The sequence below is a fragment of the Dermacentor variabilis genome, chromosome 2, assembly GCF_050947875.1.
Source record: "Dermacentor variabilis isolate Ectoservices chromosome 2, ASM5094787v1, whole genome shotgun sequence".
Classification (NCBI taxonomy): Eukaryota; Metazoa; Arthropoda; class Arachnida; order Ixodida; family Ixodidae; genus Dermacentor; species Dermacentor variabilis.
The window spans coordinates 21,563,350-21,585,657 of NC_134569.1; the positions used below are offsets into that span (position 1 = coordinate 21,563,350).

Below are 22,308 nucleotides of genomic sequence, written 5' to 3' on the forward strand. Positions count from 1 at the left end.
ATTTCCTATTAGCTGCGATGCCACGTCACGAGCGTACCCCGACGGAGCAGCGGGCGAAAGGGTAAGCCTGCTGCCGCTGTAGCATGCCAGGTATCGCGTGAGGGGAGAAGGCATTGCCACGATGCTACGTCACCCTCGCTCTCGCTCTCAGAAGCCTGTGTTATCCACGCATTCCTTGTCCGTGCAAGCTCTCGCCTGCAATCTAACTGCACCTCAGCAAGGCCAAATCCAAATGCACCAAGCGTCTCAATGCGCTTGCTTGTCCGCGAGGAGTTCATAACTCGAAGGACCGCTCAATGGCATTCAAGTGGACATTAATGCTTTTGCACTTACAATAAAGTGCTTAAATGTCCTTGAATTTTTTATTTATTTATTTGCAGTACATCACAGGGCTTCCAAAGAAGCATTGAGTGAGGGGGGCACAGAGCAATAAATTGAGCGTTATATCAGCAGACAACAACTAAAACTGAAACAAGGCATTGGAATGTCCTGCCTGTACTATACGAACCTAATTCAGTATGCAATACAAGAGAAGTGAAATCATTACACAATATTAAAACGTCTGTCCAGTTGTTCGCGAAAATGGCTATGGTCAGTGATTGTGACAATGGCTTTGGGAAGATCATTCCAAAGTGGATTAGTGTGTGGTAGTGCAGATGAATTAAAAGCTTGAGTCCTTCCACAGATGCATTTGACACTCAGTTTATTATGTAGATGTCGTGATGTGTGTGTGGGAGCATGAATAACTAAGTGATGATACGGTAGGATATGAACATACCGTATTTATGCAGTGGACATAACAGTGAAATGGAGTGATGGGTATCCAACAGCTGGAGGTGACATTCTTGTTTAAGGTTAGTAACACTGAAATGGTGGTCATAGTTAGATTACATAAATTGAGCAGCCCTATTCTGGATCGACTTTATCTTGTTAGCAAGGGGACTTCTGATGAGGAGACCAGATTGCTGAGACAAATTCAAGCTGTGGGCAAACGAAAGTTATATAGGTTAATTTACATATGTTAGAGTTACAATGACACAAGTTATGACTTAAACAGCCAAGTGCTTCAGATGCCTTAGCACAAATGGTAGTTACGTGCTTCTTCTAGGAGAAGGTAGGAGTTCCAGGTAGGGTAGGAGACTGATTCCTAAGTAGGTGTATGAAGAAGCATGAGGTAATACTGCATTATCTACAGAATAAGGGAAGTTAGATGTAGGGTGCTTACAGCTGAATGGAACTGCCTAGCATACCTATTTTTATGTGTTAAGTCATTAGCCATTTATCGCACCAGGAGTTAATATCGTTAAGATCATTTTAAAGGATAAGATGGTCATTAGCACTTTTGATAATGTGGTAGATATTGCAGTCATCGGCAAAGGGTTTTATACCAGATGTTATGTTAATGTTATGTCATTAATGTAAATTAAAATAGCAAGGGGCCCATGATGTTACCCTGCGGCGCACGAGGTACTATGTAAGCGAGAGAAGAAGAAATGTTATTTACCACTGTGAATTGAAGGCAACGTGATAAAAAGTTTTTCATCCACGACAAAGTTAAACTGTCAATTCCAAGAGCTGATAGATTTGCAATAAGACGCCAATGTGCTACACGGTCAAACGCTTTAGAGTAGTCTAGAAAGATGCAGCTAGTCTGAAGGTTATCATCCACATTAAAATGTAGATTCCTGGTTCATTCAAGTTGTGTTTCGCATGATAAAGTTTTCCAAAATCCAGGCTGGTTACTGAAAAAGAAATTATTGGACTCATGGTGGTTGTAAAGATGTGATGAGATAATGTGTTTGAGAAGTTTACAGCGGATGCACGTCAACAAAATGGGACAGCAGTTTTTGGCTGCCTGTCAACTTATATTATTTAAATATGGGAGTAATCATAGAAATTTTCCAGTCGGCCAGTAACTGTCCAGATGTTAATGACTGTTAAATAGGTGGAATAATATCTGACTTGAAATGAAAGATGTATTTTTCAATACCTTAGAATTGATGTTATCAATGTCACTAGATGTAGATAGTTTATGGTTAGAAATCAGACACATTATGCCTTCCGATGAGATTTCAACTGGCTTCATAAAACGAAAGCTCGTTTTGAAAACAGATGGCACACTGGAACGATCTTCTCGAGTTAAAGCAGATGAAGGAAACCACTGAGTTCTGATGGGCACTCTTGATCAGAAAGTTGTGTTAGGTCATCGCAGTGTAAGGAAATATTGTTGCCAATGCCATTGGGAGCAATTGTTCTCCAGGACATCTTAGGGGTAGACATTAAGAGACAAGGCAGGTCATGCAAGCAACATTTATTTTTAGCTGTCTTTATAGCCTTACAATATGTTTTTAAATATTCTTCGTATTTTGCCCAAGAGGCCACAGTCTGGAGTCGTTTTGCACACTCATAAAGACGTTTCTTTTTGTTTCTTAATTGTCAGAGTTTTTTTTTTTATTAAAACATGGGTTACCTTTATCATTAGTTATTAATTAAGAAAATGCATTTGTCCATGAGAACCTAGATTTTGTCTTTAAAAAGAATGGAGTTGTCATTTACAGAGCGAGATGAAAATGAGGGCAGAAACTTCCGATTAAAAAGCACCTCTAACTCAGCATTTATGTTGTTAAAGTTGGCCTTGTTATATTCCTGAATTTTTTTAGTTTTAGCTCATTTAAAAGTAAGCGGCATGTTAAGTTGCAGTTGCAGCATATTATGGTCACAAAAGCCATCAATATGTGAAATTGACCCTATGGTATCAGGATAATTAGTTCGTAGGAGATCGAGGACGAGGAACCACGAGTAGGTTGGTGAACGACTAGAAACAAATTGTAATCCAAAGTTAGGTAGACAAAATCTTTCACAGCTTGCCAAGAGACAGCATACAAGAGGTTCCAGTCAACATGCGAAAAGTTAAAATCACTAGAAAGATAACTATTACTGGCAGGACAGTGTTTAGCAGCCTGAGATACTTTCTGTGAGCTGTTTCACAAACAGAGGACCAGAATCTGGTGGATGATAGCATGCCCTGAATAATATTTGGGTGAAAGGCAATGAATACACAACCGAAATAATTCTGAGTGCTGAGTTCGACAACTGAGGAGACAATCCTCTTGTCAACTGCAATCGAGACACCGCCATCACGTCTTTCAGATAGATCATATTGGTATACATTATACTGTTTGTTGTCTTCGAAACTTCTTTGTTAAGTATTTCAGGATATAGCCATGTATCGGCAAGTACAAGAATTTAAGAACAACTACTCTCTAGAAAAGTGTGCAGTAGATCGCGTTTAGGAACAAGTCTATATATATTAGTAAACGATAAAGAAACCAGATATGATAACACTGAGGAATGAGGCTTGTTGTTCACATTCAGGCATTTTCTTTTTTGTAGCTATCTGGTGCATGACATGACAATGTCAGATGCTTTCCAGTGCATATATGTTACATCGTCCATACGTAGCTTATCAATGGATAACTTAAAGGGTTTGTTCTGCGCCTTCGCAAACACTATCATAAACTTTTTCCTTGCATTACGTGTCGATTGCAAAAGATCTTTGCGAACTGAGACTTCCGATCCTTTAATTTTGTGCACAGACTTTATAATCGCCTGTTTATTTTAAAAAACAATTAATTTTGCAATGATGGGCCTTTGCTTACCTGCAGCAAATTTGCCAATTCTGTGAACCCGTTCAAATTGTGTGCTGGTTGGGGTATACCTAGTCTTTCAGAATATGCTTCAACATTCAAGCATTCAACATTAAAGAAGCTGCTTACTATGTAAGAAATGAAGAAATAAAACCTTCGCTTCAACATTTAAGCAACTAATTGAAGAAGAATGTTTGTGGAAACTGAAGAATGAAATATAACTATCATTATGCAGCAGGGTGGTGCCTAACGATTGTACTGTGCAGCATCTAGGCATTTTACTCCATATTCTAATGAGAGTCCTTGGAACTGCACAAAGCTTACACAACAAGGCAGCATGTAATGCCCACTGCAATCCACCAGGCATAGATGTTTAGACTACACAATGATGCTATCAAACACCACATAGAAAACAGGCTGGGCAAACTGATGTGTCACATATGCATCAAGCAACTCAACGCACCTATTCAAGTACCTAAATGTGCAACATACTTATTGGAAATACTTCAGATTGCTCCCTCCTCGCCACATTCTAAATCGTTCCAACATGCCGCCATTTTTCCTGTACAATTGAGAGAGCTGGATCACTCGATTACCTGAGTTACGTCTGACACAACAGCCTCTGCTGGTGGCCTACATAAAGAGTGTCGAGGAGTCCAGTCAGCTGGGCTCAGCACCACAAGAAGAGATCTAGTGGGACTGCAATAGTGATGGCTTGGAATAGACGTTCTGGAGACTGAAGTGTTCCTCCTTCTCTTACATTTAAGTATGAAAACCTGGGGCTCTTTAACATGCGCAGAGGTCTATGAGGGCACTTGTGTACTTCCCTCATAGCCATCACAGTTGGAAAATGCACTTGCAACCTACCACTGCGCAGCAGAATACCACAGCCACGGAGTCATCACAGTGAAAGCTAAACTGAACAGCTGTATTGTACGCATGAGGTTAGGCATACATGCAACATGGAAGAAAAATTATTACATAATGAAATTTTTATATGGGAAGCAAAATGATGCGGCCACTTACGAAGCATATTCAGGCACCGTGTCTTTATAGGGAGGAATGTCCTTGATGTAGTTGTTGTAGAACCACTTCACCTTGAAGTGAAGGTTCATGTAGGCTGAGCTCTTGCACAGCCTCAGCTGTTCATGCTCTGGGCGGCGAGACAGAGTGAAAAGAGGCATACGAAGGTTCAATTTTCTTCCCTGTATGAGGTCTTAATAACCATGTGCAGCTAGGAAAGGCAACTGTGAGCATGATATAGATCAGTCTAAGATTTTTGACCCTATGATCATTGCCTGCAGTTATGCAAGAACAGAGAAGAAGAGTAATTATTGGTAAAAATGGAAGATGGGGAAAGACAGATTAGGAAAAGAAAACTATAGGAATTTAGGTTTATGCATGCACCCCATTTTGATCCTATTTTGTTTTTTGACTATACAGGAATTTAGGCTTATGCGTGAATCACAATTTTGATCCTATTTTGTTTTGATGCAACAGTCAACCTTGCACTTTAGCTAGATTTTCATAAGAAAATGGCGAGTAAATTGTAAAGTAACAATCAACAAGTGAAATCCATAGCATGCTCATAACTCCAATGGCTATTAGGAAGTTCGAATGCCAGACAGCTCCTCAGTAAAATTTGCATGAAACTTAATATTTCAGAGTAGCCAATCATTACAAACCATGGGGCATTAATTGGTGCCACTCTCTAATTTCATCTTCATGCTGGCAGTCACAGTTGCCAAACCTCGCTGATTCACATTACTAAAGCCCTCTACAAAAGCAGCAAAGAAAGTCTAGGCAGCACTACTACAAGTTACATCATAAACATTCCATCTGTCAGAGTTCAAGAGAACTGTTCAAGGGTGCAGCACAACACAGGCTAGGAGTCAAACCCTTTGGTTGGGACAGTCCGTATGCTTGCCAATGCATGATATTTTTTGAAAGACATCGCTTCTTTCTTTAGTGATTTCAGGAATACTTCTGGTCACAAACCAACAAACTAAAAGAAGAGGTACACTTAAAGAGCTGGAGCTATGATTGTACTGTCCCAACCTTGGGCCTATAGTTGGAAGGAACATTCAAGAAAAACATCTGATGCCACCATGACAAATATGGGTGCTCATTCCCTCTACTGCAGCAGCACCACGATGCGAATAGCCTTAATCGAACTTAGGCCATGCTTGCCCCCAAAACAGTGTTCTACAGTAATCACCAGACAATGGACTTGTAGGGCTCAAAGTAAATTAGAGCTACATGTTTTAATGAGACTGCATCAAGCTAATAACCTTTGGGATCTATTAAAATAGTGAGCACGACGCATTAAATAGTTGCAATTACATGTGGCTCCATAAAACGTCTTCAAAAGTGGTTTTAAATCAGCATATATTTAACATGTGTATACTATACCTTCTTATGTGTCTGAGGATGCCAGGTGGAGAAAACAGGTGACATGGACTTTGATAACATACAGTACCTCACTCTGGGCTCTATTCAGCCCACATCACTTCAGCTCGCTTTGTTTGCCCCTAAATTTGTGGTATATAACCACCGCACCATGCTTTTAGTATTGTAGGTTAACCCAGCTGTTGCATTCAAAAAGAGAAGGAGTGGTGCTTTCTGCAGGCACTGTTTAATTAAGACAACCGCTGGTTATCTTTGCAGAGTTATGTCCACCTATCACTTCCTCCTATTATGGTATGTCACCTGATCATCTTATTTCAAGTAAAAAGACTGTAAACACCGAGAAATGTATGCAAGGTCGATGTAATGAAATATGTAACTGCACATTAAACAAGTAATGCCACAAAAGTTCTGCAACATTGAGGACTGCTTGCCCTAGTGACACAAACAGCTGAGCCAACAAAGCTGGTCCATAGCAGCCATACTTTGAGCCCCACTTTCCAGTGCAACATGGGACACAAGCACAGCTTACCCACCAGACGTGAACCAAACGACAAAAAGCAGAAACAAAAGAGGCCACCAAACTTTGCTCACTACGAGAATCATACCTGCTTGCTTGCATTTTTAACCTACAGTCTAAAGAGGCTCCCACACAGACACTGCCATATCACAGAGCAATGAGTTTCACCATCTGTGCAGGGAGATACTTAGAGTTTATTTTTATGCACATGTGTGATAGGCAAATGTCTTTTCTTTTTCTGAAAGTTGAAGTGAAATAGCCCTGTTATAGCATTGCATGGCGGATGTCAGAGAACGCACAAAGAAAAGATCTAATTAGTGTCACTTTTCTATCTTTTTAACATCTCTAACTGAGACATCATTGAAGGTTAAGAAACAAGCTGTACGTGGTAACTAGATTGAAAGCTCTGGGGCAGGGCTGTGTTTGTGTGTAATGCTCCTACTTGCAAGCTACTAAGTAGGGAAAAGGGTTCTCAGTATGGGGCAAGAAAAGAGGGAGAAACAGCGGGCCATCTCTGAATGCACGTCTAGTACATACCGGCCTTGGCAAGGTGTCCTTTATGGGAGAGAGCACAGGGTTCAGAGCATACACATACCCAAGGGTTAGACAATGAGGGTGGGGACGGGGGCTCAATTAACTGTTACCACGAAGGTCGGGGGACATAGGGAACAGGTTTCAAGAACTCCATCTGTGCAAAGCTAGGTCCCAGGGTAACAAGTGACAAGCAAAGTGGCGTAATCACAGGATAAGGTTTGACACCTTTCTGCACACAATAATGAAACATGATTTCACTATGACTGAACACTAAGCAAAACCTTCCCATGACCCAAGCTAAGTGTTTTCAAGGTCTGATCTTGAACTTGTACAGGACACTAAAGAACCAGAGTAAGCATACAGTTATGTCAATGCCAAGAGCTACACAGTCCTCTGGTTTTAAACCAGAGCAGGTGAAAGAAGTCCATCTACTGCAACTATAATTGTACTGTCTTCTCTAACTTACTTACAGCTATATTGTAATGCAGGGTGTCTTCATATCTGTGGTAGGTGAAATACTAACCAACAAACTCCAGAAAAAAATTGCCTACGAAGCTCGTCATGTTACATGGCATGCAGTTGAGAGTGGATAAAATAATAAAGAGGACCAATGACATCAGCAGAGAAACTTGAACTAAGCGCTGACTGTGTGATTGCACAGTTCTGTAAACTTTAATTTTCTGGTTGTGTGGTATGTGACTTCATGCTTCTGCTCCAAATACGAGCCTGCTCTTTATTCTTAGAGGATGGTACGGTTTTTTTTCCTGTTTTGGAAATATGTCTATATAGCAAATAAAAAAGAAACAAAAGAAAAGGCGGAGGCACGTCCTAATATACAAGACCAAGATTTTGGCTCTTCCAGAATATTCAGAGCTAGTACACATGACCCCAGACAGTTTTGTTATCACATTGTGTGCAATATAAGGTATAATTATTTTTATTTTGCATGGCACAGGAACAATATTCTTTTTAAATGAGGTGGAAACATTCTAGTTCCCTGCCTTAGTGCCTAGCACCCGCTCTTTATAAATGGCGCACGAGTGGTGATGATCAATCAAGTGAGAGGGTGCAATTTGCCCTCAATATACTCTTTAAGAGGTTTGTTGAAATTGCACATGGGCATTTATGGAGCAATATTCGAAGTGTAAACATATAAGCACATTATTTTCCCTGCCTAATATGGCTGCTTTAGATAAGTTCAATGTCTCTGTCACAAAAGAAAAAAAGACAGAGCAGTCGACATGCCATCATGCGTGCAGGCAGAAGTTCCTTAGTGACTCAATGTCTGCAGTCGAATCTAATATTTACAGGCCAAATTTTAAAATTAGCATGTAAGCCTTCCTATATGTGGTGTGCTTTAATATGCACCATTTTATTTCATATGTAGTGCGCTTCCTTCCTTGTAACATCCATATAATTAGAAAATTTCATAGGCATGATTTGTTAATGTTGCATGTGTACTGGGCTTAAAGAAGCTTTTCAGCAGCCTTCGTGCACATATTTCTACAACTTTTACAAGGTAGTGCTACAGTCAAATGCAGCTTCTTGTTTGACAGCCAAGTCCTACAAACCTTCTGCATGAAATACATGACAGCGTCCGCATGAAGTTTACTTCCCAGTGTTAAAGAAACTGCATTGTAGAAATTAAACTGTGAAAATTAACTAATTTATCTCTAAAGGCATATTAAAAAAATCAATTGTCTAATGTGAAGAGCATGTTATAAGGTCTGATTTTTTCACTGCACAATTCTTGCACTGCAGATGAAGATGGCCACCTTTTTTTAAGTGGTACTACACTAATATTTTTTTAATTTTAGGCATCTGACTATTTCAGGAGATGCTGTCTAAAAAACTCAGCATTTGATCAGTGTTTTAAAAATATCACTGCAATCCCAAACTAACAAAATATGCTCCAGTGTCACCATCATCAACCTACTCAAGTACATTGTAGCATGAAGGCTTTTTCTGTTGATGAGCCAACTCTATCCAGTGCCTGTAAATTTCTGATCTCTCAGCCCCATACAATTCTCCAATGATCTTGACTGCATTTTTCTTTTCTTGGCAAGCATTGTTATTCTAACAGACACATGATTATCTGCTCTAATTATATGATTTACCTAATTTCATTTTTTGCTCTTTATCTCAACTAGAAGGTTAACTACTCGTGCTTGGTTGGTCCTTATTTCACACTTTCACTTCGTTACTTTTTTAGTGAACATAATGTCAATAATTTTTCATTTCATCACTTTTTGTGTAATTTTTAGCTTCTTTCCAAGTTTTTACTGTCATTCATCAAGTTTCAGCCTTATAACAGTATACTTCCATTAATTCAGTTCTTCAGTTAATCCGATCCAGACTGAAGAACTCGGCCGCAGCTTTTGCATTTCTGTGGCCCTGAACTTTCATTATTTCGATCCTAGAATTGATCTTCACCGGATAATTGAAACTTGACCAGTCAGCATGCATGTGCACGTCCCCTATTGTGACCCTAATAGCAACCCCTTTAGTGGCAGCATGCCTTGGCCGAGCTTAGGGGAGGGGACAGAGGATGCACTGAACACATGTAATCTCCTGTCCAAAACAACTATTTTCATCTGCCTTAAGAAGAGCTTTTAAGCAATAATGGTAGCTCACTAATGTTCGATTGGAGTATTTACCCGATCCTAACACAAGCACTTTCTTTTATAACGAATGGGGCAAAAATTTTTTTGCCTGTCAGAGACAAGCCTAAAACAGCATTCATGGCATTCGTATGCTTTACCACAGAAGACAACTGTATTGCAGCAAAGCTGACTTTAAAAAGCCATCCAGCGAAGCTGATTGTAATAAACCGGCCACTATTGGACCCTTACCAATGTCGCTTGTTAAATAAACAGGTGCACGTCAAGAGCTACACTTTGTTTAGGAGCTTTAATGTCATCTCTAGGTTAATTTTCTACTTTGGACAAATAGAAAGTGAGCGTGTGTTTGATTTGGGGCTGTGTTAGACTCTGGCAAATACTGCCAAATTAATCAGTGGCGTGTTTTTGCCGTTTTATTCTGCATCTTGTTTAATTCAACCCAACGAATAATTCAATGATTTCTTCAGTCCAATCAAGTTCAAATTAATGGAAGTGGACTGTACAATACTGGGCATTCACACCGATTATATACTTCCAGTACACTGTGCCCACATTGTGCTACACCGTTGCTCACCCAAAATACAAACCATTACAACATAAACCTAAAAAGGGTTGCTGCTGGGCTAGTTGGCTCGTGGTATATAGTAAAATTGAAAAAGCTCGAACAACAACTGAGCAACACAGGTGCTCTTGTGTTCAGTCCTGTTTATGTCCTTTTTTGAGTCCTTTTAATTTTACAACATTAACTCCCCTCTCCCTCAAACACAGACCCCCATTTTGTTTCGTGTACAACTATAATGTTCAAAGTAAATATACCGTATCTGCATGAATATAAGGCGAGTTCTTTTCCCGACGTTTCCAGCCTCAGAATGCGCCTCACATCTTATTCGGATTCGTGACACGAATATGTAAAGCATTTTTTACTTTTATTTTCCCTAGCGTTAACTACGCCTCATGCAAGAGTGCACGAGATTTCACGCAGTCATTTTTCTCCTGATTTAGAACGCTGTTAGTAAAGCATTAATGTGGTTACGTGTATTATTTGCAACCTTGAGCAAGACAACATCAAGTGAGTGGTCTTCAAATTTGCGTGGTTGATCACTGCCCAGTGTGCGAAAGGCTTTGCCGTGTTCGATTATGTCCCGGGCATTTCTGAAGTGCTGCTTGTCAAATAACTTTGGTTGCATGGAAAAACACAGTGTTCTTGGTAGCAGTCTCAGAGATGTCAGCAGTGACATCGTGTATATTATGTATGCATTTGTCCTTCCACATTATTTTGCAACGACAGTGCACAGTAATGATGTATAAAGCCCTGCTAGCATCCACTTTTATGCGTCATTTCCTGTTTTACTGTGGCATCACTTCATGTTATTATAGTAATATATTTTTTTCTTTTACTGAAAGGCAGAAAATACCCTCTCGCATTATATTCGCATTAACATTATTTACGTGCAAATACAACAGTAAGAATGAATCAGATCAGCTAGAAATCAATGCCAAACCTTCCAGCTGGCTTTGCCTTCCTTCAAGACGATTTCCTAGCAGCAGCTGTTCGTTTTGCCCCACCACAATACCCAAAGCTTCATACACTGTCAAGCTTGTATCTGGTATTGTAAATGTGAATATTGTCAATTGCTATCCTGGGAACATGCTATTTTGTTCTGTACTCTCATTTTTGCAAAGAAGGCACGGAGAGAGGAAAGGACATGAATATAGAGCATCTGTGAAATATTTTAGATATCACGCGAAATGGCTCTTGCTGTGTGCATGCATTGTGCCTGATGCCATCTTCGAATAGAGTGGCAAGGTTCTGCATGAAAGCTTAACAGTTCATATTTGTACTATGTAACCAATGCTGCATAATATGCACTAACAAGCAAGCCTCTCAGAAATGAAGTACTGATAATGCTGGTATTGGTAAATGAAATGTCCATATATTTTATATTTTCTTTCTTGTTTCATTCTGAAGACTTATTAAAGACTTTTACTTAACAAAAGCCGAATCATCCACATACTGAGCCTTGCTAGAAAGCTTCAAGGGCGTAAAACTTTCCACAACATTGTAAAAAAAATTTTCATTTGGAAAATATTTTTGCTACATAATGGGTAACAAATATACAAATATTAATTTATTACTCAACACACTGAACTTGCTGAAAAGGCAATATACCTTAGAACTTTATAGAATTTCATACATAAGCAACAAAATTATTCACATGCAGAACCTTCTGGTATGCTCAGGTGCATGAAAGTTTGGAATGGGTAAAGACAACACAAAGGTTTCCAACAATGTGAGCCTTTAAGGTTCGTGTTGGGGAAAGACTGGGCACATGCTAACAAAACTGACATGCTTTTGTCACCGTAACCAAACTACTAAGGGCACTTTGACAATTTCTTTAAAGTGCTTCACGTTTAGCTTAAATTGGTTTGTTAGTATGTGCATAGTTTGTGTTAGAGTCCAAGAACGATATCCTACAGCTGTGATTACAGTAAAATAAATTCTGCATAATCTCATATGTTAGTGCAAACAGCACATAGCAAAAAAACAGACTAAGACAACTACTGTCAGAGGAAGCTATCCTCGGCCCATGGCCTGACACTGCAATTTCAATGCGTGCAACAAAAGTATTGTTGAAGTTTCTGCAGGACACCAAGCTCGATGAGCGGTTCTAGCGAGACAACTGTCTCATGCACATAAGCACTAACCACTTCTCTTATCATCATCATCCATCCCAATACTTTCACTGCCCTTCCCTCTTCCCCAGTGCAGAGTAGCAGACTAGAGCGCACTAGCTCAGGTCGACCTCTCTGTCTTTCCTATCAATAAATTCTATTCATTCATTAAGTCATTTGTACACAAAAGTGAATATTAAGCATGACAAGTGAGGAACTAAAAACAAATAGATGCAGGTAACAATGGCAAACATACAAGGTGAAGACACAAAGTTCACGACAAACAACACACTGGGACTCCTTTCTGTAGGACACCACATTCTTTAACAAAACAGAAATATCTAATGACTCACCACACCAAAAGTAAAAAGAAGAGTGAAGGAATGGAGCTTTCTCGTAATAAGGAAACATTTAGGCATAAATGCCAGTACCATTACTTGCGGAGCCTCAGTAGTTACGAGTTCATAATAATTAAACAACTCATGATGCCATTAGCAAAGTAAGAATGTGGAGCATAATACAATAAAAAGTTATACATAGCAAAAAATAGAAAAACTTCAGCCCATATGAACAGACAAAATTTGCTTTTCAGTGAGCTGTTGAGAAAATGGTGGCAACTTATATACAGCTCACCTTCAAGAGCATATTTCAAGTCCTGCGAGAACAGACTCCATAATGTTTGTGCACTCAGGTGTCCGATGTTGAGCTCTTGGGGAAACCTGTAGCAGTCACAGTTCAAATGGAGAGCATCACGTATGAGCTACATTTACATTACAGCTGGAGTCCTCAAGAAATGAATTATCTTATCATTTGTGGTAGTGCTTTCACACCTACAGCACATTATGTACTGAACACAATGAGATATTGAAGATGCAGCACTAAAAAATAAAGGGCAATTTATTGCACATAACTAGCTAAGCTTTGGTGTTGCAGAACAAATGTCTTCATTAGGCTTTGTGCTTCATCCAGTTTGTCCTGCTGAGTTTGTGCTGCCGAGTTTGTGCTGCATATTTTCATATTAACATGTCAAGATGGGTGTCATAGTTTTCTTAAGATTTTTCCATTTCATTTTTTCTATCTTTATCCCTTACGGTAACATGGTAACGGCAGTGCTTGGGAAGCACCAAATAGGGTAACACCAACTCACCCAATTTTCTGTTCTCTAGCATTCGTGTCTTTTATTCACAGCACCTGAAATGCTGCCGATGCCTCCTTTGTGTATAGATGTATAGTGTTGGCAACTGTAGTCAACATGTGTGCATGAGACTGCTTTTTGAGGCTGTGCTGTATACACCCCACTTGCATTTTTCTCTTACTTACTAGAATCATGCCCCAATTATTATTTTGTGTAACTTGTAGTCCCCCCTTCATTTAGCTTAAATTTGACCTAGACTGGTATAGCTCGGCTAGTGCATTAATTGCATTATATATATATACAGAGGCAAGTGCTAAGCATTAACAGTACTGTCAAGTGACTCACTGGTTGAGCACGGGGGCATAGCTGTTACGATCTTCCTCGATGACGGACACCATGAGGGCGATGAGCTTGTGCCAGAAGTCAAGGTTGTGCACACTGGGACCATGCTCCTCCTCCTTATTGTCAGGCTGCTCCACTTGGAACTCGCGGTTAAACAGCTCATAGCAGTTCTCAAACAGGAATTGGCACGTTGACCGAAGGCACGCAATCGCACAGTCCTTCACCACAGTGCTGGCCCGTGGTGGGCTCGTGAGCTCCTGGACCTGCAGTCACACCACACGGCACATTCTAGGCACAGCAAGCTCGCTATTCTCTCTCTCTGGACCAAGGGTGCCCTGTGGACATTTCAGGTTCAAGAACTACGTTCCGAACTGCAGGACTCAATAAAAGATGACAGAAACATTAAGAAAGAAATGAAAACAAAGTGGTACTTGCTTTTTAGTGCTAAGGCATGCCCAGGATTGAGGACTGAGCAAGTCAGCACATATTTGTCTTGAGGTTTGCGCAGCACTCGTAGGAAATGAGGACAAATGGTAAACCAACTACGGTACATGTGCAGACTCAATATTAGGAAGACAGAGCATGTACTAAAATGTTTGCAAGGCAGCACATACCGTGGGGTTGCTCTAACAGTCGACCGTGTTTTTTGCAAGTGTTGTGTTAACCTCAAGATGAAAGTATGCTCATTCTGCTTTTTGTCCTATACAGGCGTGGCTATAACTTCAGTTTTCTTTTTATAAGTTATATCTACAGTAAGTGACAAGTTAAAAATGCCATGGCATGTGCCTCACAAAGAGAATGAATAAATTATGGGGCTCTACGTGCCAAAATCATGATTTGATTATGAGGCCCACCGTAGTGGGGGACTCCGGAATAATTCTGACCACCAGGGGATCTTGAACATGCTCTCAATGCATGGGTCACGGGCATTTTTGCATTTCACCCGCATCGAAATGCGGCCGCCGTGGCCGAGATTGGATTCCGTGACCTCGTGCTTAGCTGCGCAACACCACTCGTGGGCTTGGTTGCTGTACCACAATGCAGACAACTAACCCGTTGCTCTTTGCCATGCAGGTTGGTAACAAGTATTCTCTTTTTGCAAAGAAGTCTAGCAATTATCTTCTGGTGCAGCTGCCGAGCCCCCGGTGCTGTGTCGCTATTGCTGTTGAGAGTGTTTGTGCCATTCGGTCCTTGCTTCTCTTGTCAGGAGACATTGAGTCTAGCCCGGGTCCCGATAGTGCTGACCTTGTACTAAAAGAGCTGCAAAAACTATCAGCTGGCCAAAAAGAAATAATCAGAGAAATGAAAGACATTAAGAACCAACTACTGGCAACGAATAAGATGGTGTCCGATTTGACTTCCTGAGTGACAGTAGTAAAAAAACTTTGCCAAAGCATCATCCCATTGTGAAATGAAATTGAAGCCGTAAAAGCAGAAACTGCTAAAATTACTGACCTGGCCACTTGCTTGGAACGGCGTATGGATGACGCTGAAAACCAATCACGTAGAAATAACCTAATCTTTTATGGTGTTCCTGATACTAATCCCTCGGAAACATTCACCCAGTCTGAAGAAGCCGTAACCCAGCTGTGCTCTCAACACCTTAACATTAACATAGATACAAAAGAAATTGAACGAGGACATCGTCTCGGGAGGCATACCGCTGGGCGCCGTCGCCCTATAATTGTTAAATTTACGTACTTTAAGACAAAAGAGACTGTCCTATCAAATGGCCATAAGTTCCAAGGCACTGAACACAGTGTCGGCGAAGATTTTTCTAAGGCTGTACATAATACCTGCAGGCACCTTGTTGCTTTTGCGAAAACAAAATCTGCTCGCTTTTTATTGCATTACAAAACATTGCACATAGGTACTAAACGCTACATATTTGACAAGACATCACAGACTGTCAAAGAAACAGCATAGAAATCGCATTGTCCCACGAATATAAGAACTCGTCATCCCATCCTTAATTTAATTTTACAATTTAACGCAGCTAGTACTGGAGCCAACCCGTGAGTCGGGGACATCTGCCAATATTTTAGGTCTTATACTAACCAGTCATCCTGAAAGCTTAACATCCCTTACATATCTTCGTGAGATTAGTGATCACAAAGTTATTCATGCTGCCCTCACTTTCGCTCCCCCACCACCAGACATGCACGAGAAGACAATTTGTTTATATGACAAAGGTAACTATGAGGCTATAAATACTGAATTAAACACATTCTTTTCTACCTTTGCAGATGAATTTAACAACCATTCGATTTATGATAACTGGCTGTTGTTTAAAAACAAACTATGTGAACTAAAGAACTAATTTATTCCCAGGATAACCATTCGAACCAATCGACAAAAACCATGGTTTACGAGATCTTTAAAATGACTAGAAAATAAAAAAGCGCCTTTATCGCCATGCTATAGTTAAGGCAAGCTCAGCTGCAGTGGGAGAAATATTACGCTGCTGAAGCTGCGTACTTAATCGGAATTCGCAATGCCAAGCAAACCTTTTTTCACTATGACTTGCCAAACATTTTACTTACTAATCCAAAAAAATTCTGGCGGGTGATAAACCCCAAGGAAACGCGTATCAATAATCTTACTAATGAGCTGGGTAAATTGGTGACAGATTTAACCTGCGCTAATATGTTCAACAACGCATTTTCTTCAGTCTTCACTAATGAAATGGACAGACTTCCTCCCCCGCCAACCACAAATATACAGTGCAACATGTCAGCCATCACATTCACAGTACGCTGGCTCTTATCTGTGATAGAAAATATTAAGTTGTCTTCATCATCTGGCATCAATGACATTAACTCTAAACTACTAAAAAACACGAAACACATTTCTGCAGAGTTTCTCTATTTATTATTTTCACAGTCGCTTTCCACAGGCACCATGCCACACGAGTGGAAGATGGGGAAGGTTACTCCAGTCTACAAATCAGGCAACAAAAATTCTCCCCTAAATTACCACCCCATCTCATTGACAAGTGTTCCCTGCAAGATCATGGAGCATGTAATCTACTACTCTCATATTATGAACTTTCTAGACGCTAACAACTTCTCTCATCCTTCACAGCATGGGCTCCCACAGGGGCCGTTCTTGCGAGACCCAGCTTGCACTATTTATTCATGACGTTCATGTTAAGCTTGACCATAACATACAAACAGACGCCCTATTTCTTTATTACGCGAAAGCGCTTGACAAAATAGCTCATCAACGCCTATTACTAAAGCTTTCTTGTTTGCAGTTGCATCCTGATATCCTAAAATGGCTTGAGCAATTTTTAACTAACCCCTCAAAGTATGTCTCATTTAATAACCATGCTTCAAACATTACACTCGTCACATCAGGCCTACCACAGAGGTTCGTCCTTGGCCCCCTTCTTTCCTCAATTTACATTAACGACTTGCTCTTGTATGTGTCCTGCCATATCCATATGTTTGCCGATGACTGCATTATTTACTGCGCAGTCAATATCATCACTGACCAAATAACTGTTCAATCTGACCTTAACCAGGTACAAGAATGGTGTGATGTTTGGCTGGTGACACTCAACGCTAATAAATGCAAACTTGTCTCATTTACCCGTCGTCATCACCCTCTTCACTTTTCTTATCGGATTGGTGATGTCACCGTGGAATCAGTGGAATCCTACAAATACCTAAGTATCACCTTGACTAATGATCTAACCTAGAATGCACATGTTACTAATGTATTTCATTGGCTAACAAAACATTGGGACTTCTAAGATGTCACATTCGCCTCGCTCCATTGCATGTAAAACTGTTAGCCTATAGATCATTGGTAAGAACGAAACTCGAATACACATCTGCCATCTGGAATCCGCATTAAGCAAAGCATATCTCGCCAATGCCCTCGAGGCAGTTCAAAATCACGCCACCAGGTATATTCATTCCACATACTCTTACCAACGTCAGCATATCATCTTTAAAAAAAGAATTTTCCTTATCACTTCTATCCCTTCGTCGCCGCAGTGCCACCCTTTCCCTCTTCCACAGGTTTTACTATTCGACACTTAATCGACCACCATACATTGTTCCTCCACCACGCCGGTCACGACGCATTGGCCATCCCCAGCAGGTAGCACAACCACATTCACGCACAAATACATTTTCAGCCTCGTTTTTCTACCGAGCAGCTAAAGACTGAAATGGCCTTCCTCATCAAATCGTTGCCATCACCTGCTCTTCACAATTTGTTCAAGATGTAACAACTTTTTATCTACAGAATTGAATGCATTATAACACTTGTTTGTATATGTTGTATTCCCAGCCCTTATGTAATACCTTTACTACGGGGTCTTTAAGGAAATAAAATGAAAATGAAATGAAATGAACCTAATAACTGTCAAATCAAATATGAATATTAAAGATATAATATCAATAATATTCACAGTTTTTGAACATTCGTGCACCCCCAATGAGGACATAACTTTGGCACAAAAATTAAATATGCTGCATTTTCCCAAAGCCTCACAAGAGAGCATTTCAGTGTCTGAGCACATATGAGTTTATCCAAGCAGTGTCTACATTTCAACAGAATTTGCCTGAAATGGTTTGTGAGCTATTTGTGATATTAGATGATCCTTACTGAATTGCTTTTTCTGTGACTGTGTTAAAAAAAAGAAGCACTCCAATAAAAAATGCACATGGCCACAACTCTGCAGTTTCAAGTGGTGGAATGTGAACAAGAGTCATAGAGAACATTGCTGTCTCTCTAATGAAATGAAACAATATCTCTATAGGCTTCAAGACAGGTGTTGATTTAACAGTGATCACCATAAGTAAAATCACTATAAATAAAATGTTGCGATCACTAGCTTTTGGTTTTCAGTTTTACTGTAATATAAGTAACAATCTGATATATGGCACACACAATAACCTTGTGCACTTAATTTGATAAACACCAGTCTCTACTGTTTGCAATGTAGAGACAAAAGAGTGTACACCCAACATAACTAATTTAAAACCAGGTTTATAACTACATTAATGTCATAATATAGTATCACGCCACTTACTTTCATTCTGAAGAAAGTGATGCTAGTGAGAAGATCTACAGTAGACTTCAAATCTTGTAGCTTTTCTGGTGAAGATGCAGGAAAATTGTTCTGAAAAAAAATTATAATGAGAGTGAACTCTTGTTTGCGATACTTAAAAAAACAGTTTAGTACCAATTTTTATTTTCCGCAGTATGGTACTAAATTTTGAGTCAAGAGAACAGAATAAGGTTGATTCAAGAATTCTGGTTTCAGTACAAAAATGGCTGAACACTATGAGAAATGTAAGTTACTTTTTTGGGTCTTTACAGCTCCCAAGAGCTTTCACTTGAAACAAATATCACTACTCAAGCAATGCGAGGTGTCAACACGTTAGCACAATTTTGGCAAATAATAGTGATTTAGCGTGTCCGGTATTCCGGTAAACCTAAGTGGAATGGGCTTTTTACTGGATGAGTGAAGGTGTGAACGTGAACGGCCTGCACGGTGCAGCCACCAGGTGGCGCAGAGTTCAACCAGACAAACACTCAGAGCTAGTATTGCAGTAAAGAAGTGTAGTCCACTTCGCTGCTAGCGTAAATTTTGGCAGCAGTGTAATCATGTTGCTGCCAAAAATTTACACCAACAGCAAAGTAAAATACACTTGGTACCTACAATATTAGCTGTGTTTGTCTGGTTGAAATCTGCACCACCAGATGGCTGCACTGTGCAGGCCGTTTGCACCTGTTCTCACCCAGTAAAATGCCCAGCCCGTTTATGTTTACCAGAATATCGGACACGATAAACTCTTTAGTGAGCAACAAAGGACTGCTAGACAAACCAGAGCATCAAATCATCTATTTTTAATATGCTCCTGCATTACTAGTTTTATGAAAGAATACTATTAATGGTTTAAATGTATTTATTAATCTAGGCTGCCTTAAATGTGTAAACTAATATCAAAGGTGCCAAGACATTTACGCATTGGCCCCATGAACTGTCATTTTAATGCAGCCAAAAAGAAAAATTCATGCCAGTACAGTGTTTGCAGTTAAATATTCAAATGTCATTACATCAAATAAATCTGATTAATGATATTAGGAATCTATGTATGCTGGGAGGAAAAAAAGCATAGGTATACTTACTCTGTACATAGAGAGGTCAATTCTTAGAGAATTATGCAAGTGATCTAGTATTTTTACAAATTTTTCTTTCTGCAAGAAAAAGAAAGGACATAGAGTTTAAGGACCATTATCAATCTTAATCAAAACAGTGCATAGTCTATATTCCCTTCAGGTTCTGCATACAGAATTTTGCATGCCAACCAATATAGTGCATCAAAAGCAAAAGCACCGATGAAAATAAACCTTCAAAATCTTCTGATTAAACCTGTGTTGCAAGTTTAAACAATATGTGTGGGGTGTTTTAGTAAAATGACTTGCGAGATAGACGTTTGGGTGTTTGCTCTATATATCAGTATGCTACCAAGAAGCGGGTTCACTTCTTTCATTGTTTTTCACAATGTTTTACACCCAGCATATATTTCAAGTGGCGGGGGAGATTTTTCCCAAGTATGCTAGGCATGAAATGTTGATGTTCTCATATCTGACATCTTTAGAGAGTGCCCTCGCATAGAGGCCACATTTTGTAAACTTTACAAAACTCACTGAAGAACTGAAATTTCCTAATTCATTCAACAGCAGATGCTTTTCATGATTCTGAGGATGCAAAATATGTGGCTAACTAAAAATTTAAATGGACAGAATTAATTGGTGCGTGAAGAGAATAAACAGCGATGGCTAAATTCGGAGTTGACTGAACAGGATTAGCAAATTTTCCAAGCTACGCTGTTGTGAACCACAAGTCAAGCAGACAGCAATTTGTTGCACATATAAAATCAGTGAATCAGAAAGATAGGCATTTGGCTTACGGAACTGTAAAGTAAATACACGGTAGTACATATAAAACTGTTCTTCCTTAAAATTTGCGGAAAGGTAGGCGCACAAGAAGCAACAGTGATCTTGAACATAGGACTTGGGGAACATAAGAAAAACAGGTCAGCACATTTATCTCGGTAAAAGCACTCAGATACCAGAGTATGCAAGAAATTGAGTGCAGCACCGAGCCAGGATGGCTCGAAGAGCTTTCATAATTTTTAAGGGTGCACAATGCAGTGAAAACAATAAGACAAGATGAAGTAGCATATATTTTCAGAGACTCACGCCAAAATTAGAAGCAGCAAAGCGGTCACTGGCAGAAACCGCAGATGATGCAGCTGTGTGTGCATAGTAAGCATTGATGTTGGCTAGGAGGGTGCTCATCACAGCAGGCACCCCTTGGCACATGTACTTGACTGACAGGCAGTGGAAGTGCCTGCAAATGCACGTGCGAGTGTGGTTACATCTACCTGTGGTCTTAACAACATCTTCACAAATGGCTGGCTTCATGCTAACACTGACCATCTTACGTTACATGCAAGTCTTCAGGAAAAGGTTATCTGCTACAGTCAGTAGAACAGGGTATTATATATGCATATCTGACCATTACGCTGGATTTCAATACAATATAGGAGATAACAATGATTTAGAGCATGTGGTTTACAAATGAATAAAACACAAAAAGCGTAATGCAATTTCTCTGTGCCATAGGTCAATAAACATGACATGGCAAATTAAATATCTAGCAATGTTTCATGGTCTAAGTGACATATTACTCCTGATGGCACAACCCTCAGACAAAGCTTATATAATGTACAAAACATGTGATGAGCCATCTGTATGTTTCACATGTGCTGCCGCGACCTACGAGGATATCTTACAACGCTTTCTTGAACTCGTGCAATTAGAAAGAAACATGCACGTGGCAATAAGCCAGTGTAGCTTTGAAATATAGCTTATTTTTCTGAATGTGCAAAATTTTGCATACTATAATGAGAAAAGTTCAGCAGAAAGAAAAGGAAGAAAAAAAGGAGCACTTACGTCATTGCCTGATATATGGATTCTATCCCATATCTCATTGCAAACTCGTCCACAATTTCTTGTGCAGTTTCTTCAAAGTAGATTTTCCATGCATCATCCTGCAGAAATGTGACTGGTATGTGAGAGTTCAGCAAAGACTGAATATTTAACTGCTATTAATCTCTGACAGCATCAAGGTGGCTTGACCAATTGTTATGCGCGATTCCAGGCCTGTCTTTCCCAGAAGAAAATCATAAAGCATTGTATGAGCTTAGGAGAGCTGCTGCATGTACATGGACTTGCGTTGGTGCCTGCCAGCAATTGAAGGAAATAGCAAGGGTTACAAATGCAGCAGAGTGACTTCACGATATCAGTTGACGGAAAATTTTCGTTTTGTCTTCTCATTTGGATCAATAACGCAAACATATTGGGTTATTGAAATATAAAATACAAAGCATCTCAGCTCAT

The 22,308-nt window shown here is 39.8% G+C and overlaps 1 protein-coding gene across 5 annotated transcripts in view; it reads right to left on the reverse strand.

Moving 5' to 3' along the window:
* unc-13 overlaps window positions 1-22,308 on the reverse strand; it is a 415,821-nt gene that overhangs the window by 48,754 nt on the left and 344,759 nt on the right. For all 5 annotated transcript variants that reach the window (XM_075679885.1, XM_075679887.1, XM_075679886.1 and 2 more), the window contains exons 22-28: window positions 21,862-21,959; window positions 21,106-21,256; window positions 20,029-20,097; window positions 18,926-19,015; window positions 13,882-14,141; window positions 13,035-13,120; window positions 4,674-4,800 (exon numbers count right to left, since the gene is read on the reverse strand). In XM_075679885.1, coding sequence (XP_075536000.1) covers window positions 4,674-4,800; window positions 13,035-13,120; window positions 13,882-14,141; window positions 18,926-19,015; window positions 20,029-20,097; window positions 21,106-21,256; window positions 21,862-21,959 — 881 coding nt within the window. The remainder of the gene's footprint in view (window positions 1-4,673; window positions 4,801-13,034; window positions 13,121-13,881; window positions 14,142-18,925; window positions 19,016-20,028; window positions 20,098-21,105; window positions 21,257-21,861; window positions 21,960-22,308) is intronic.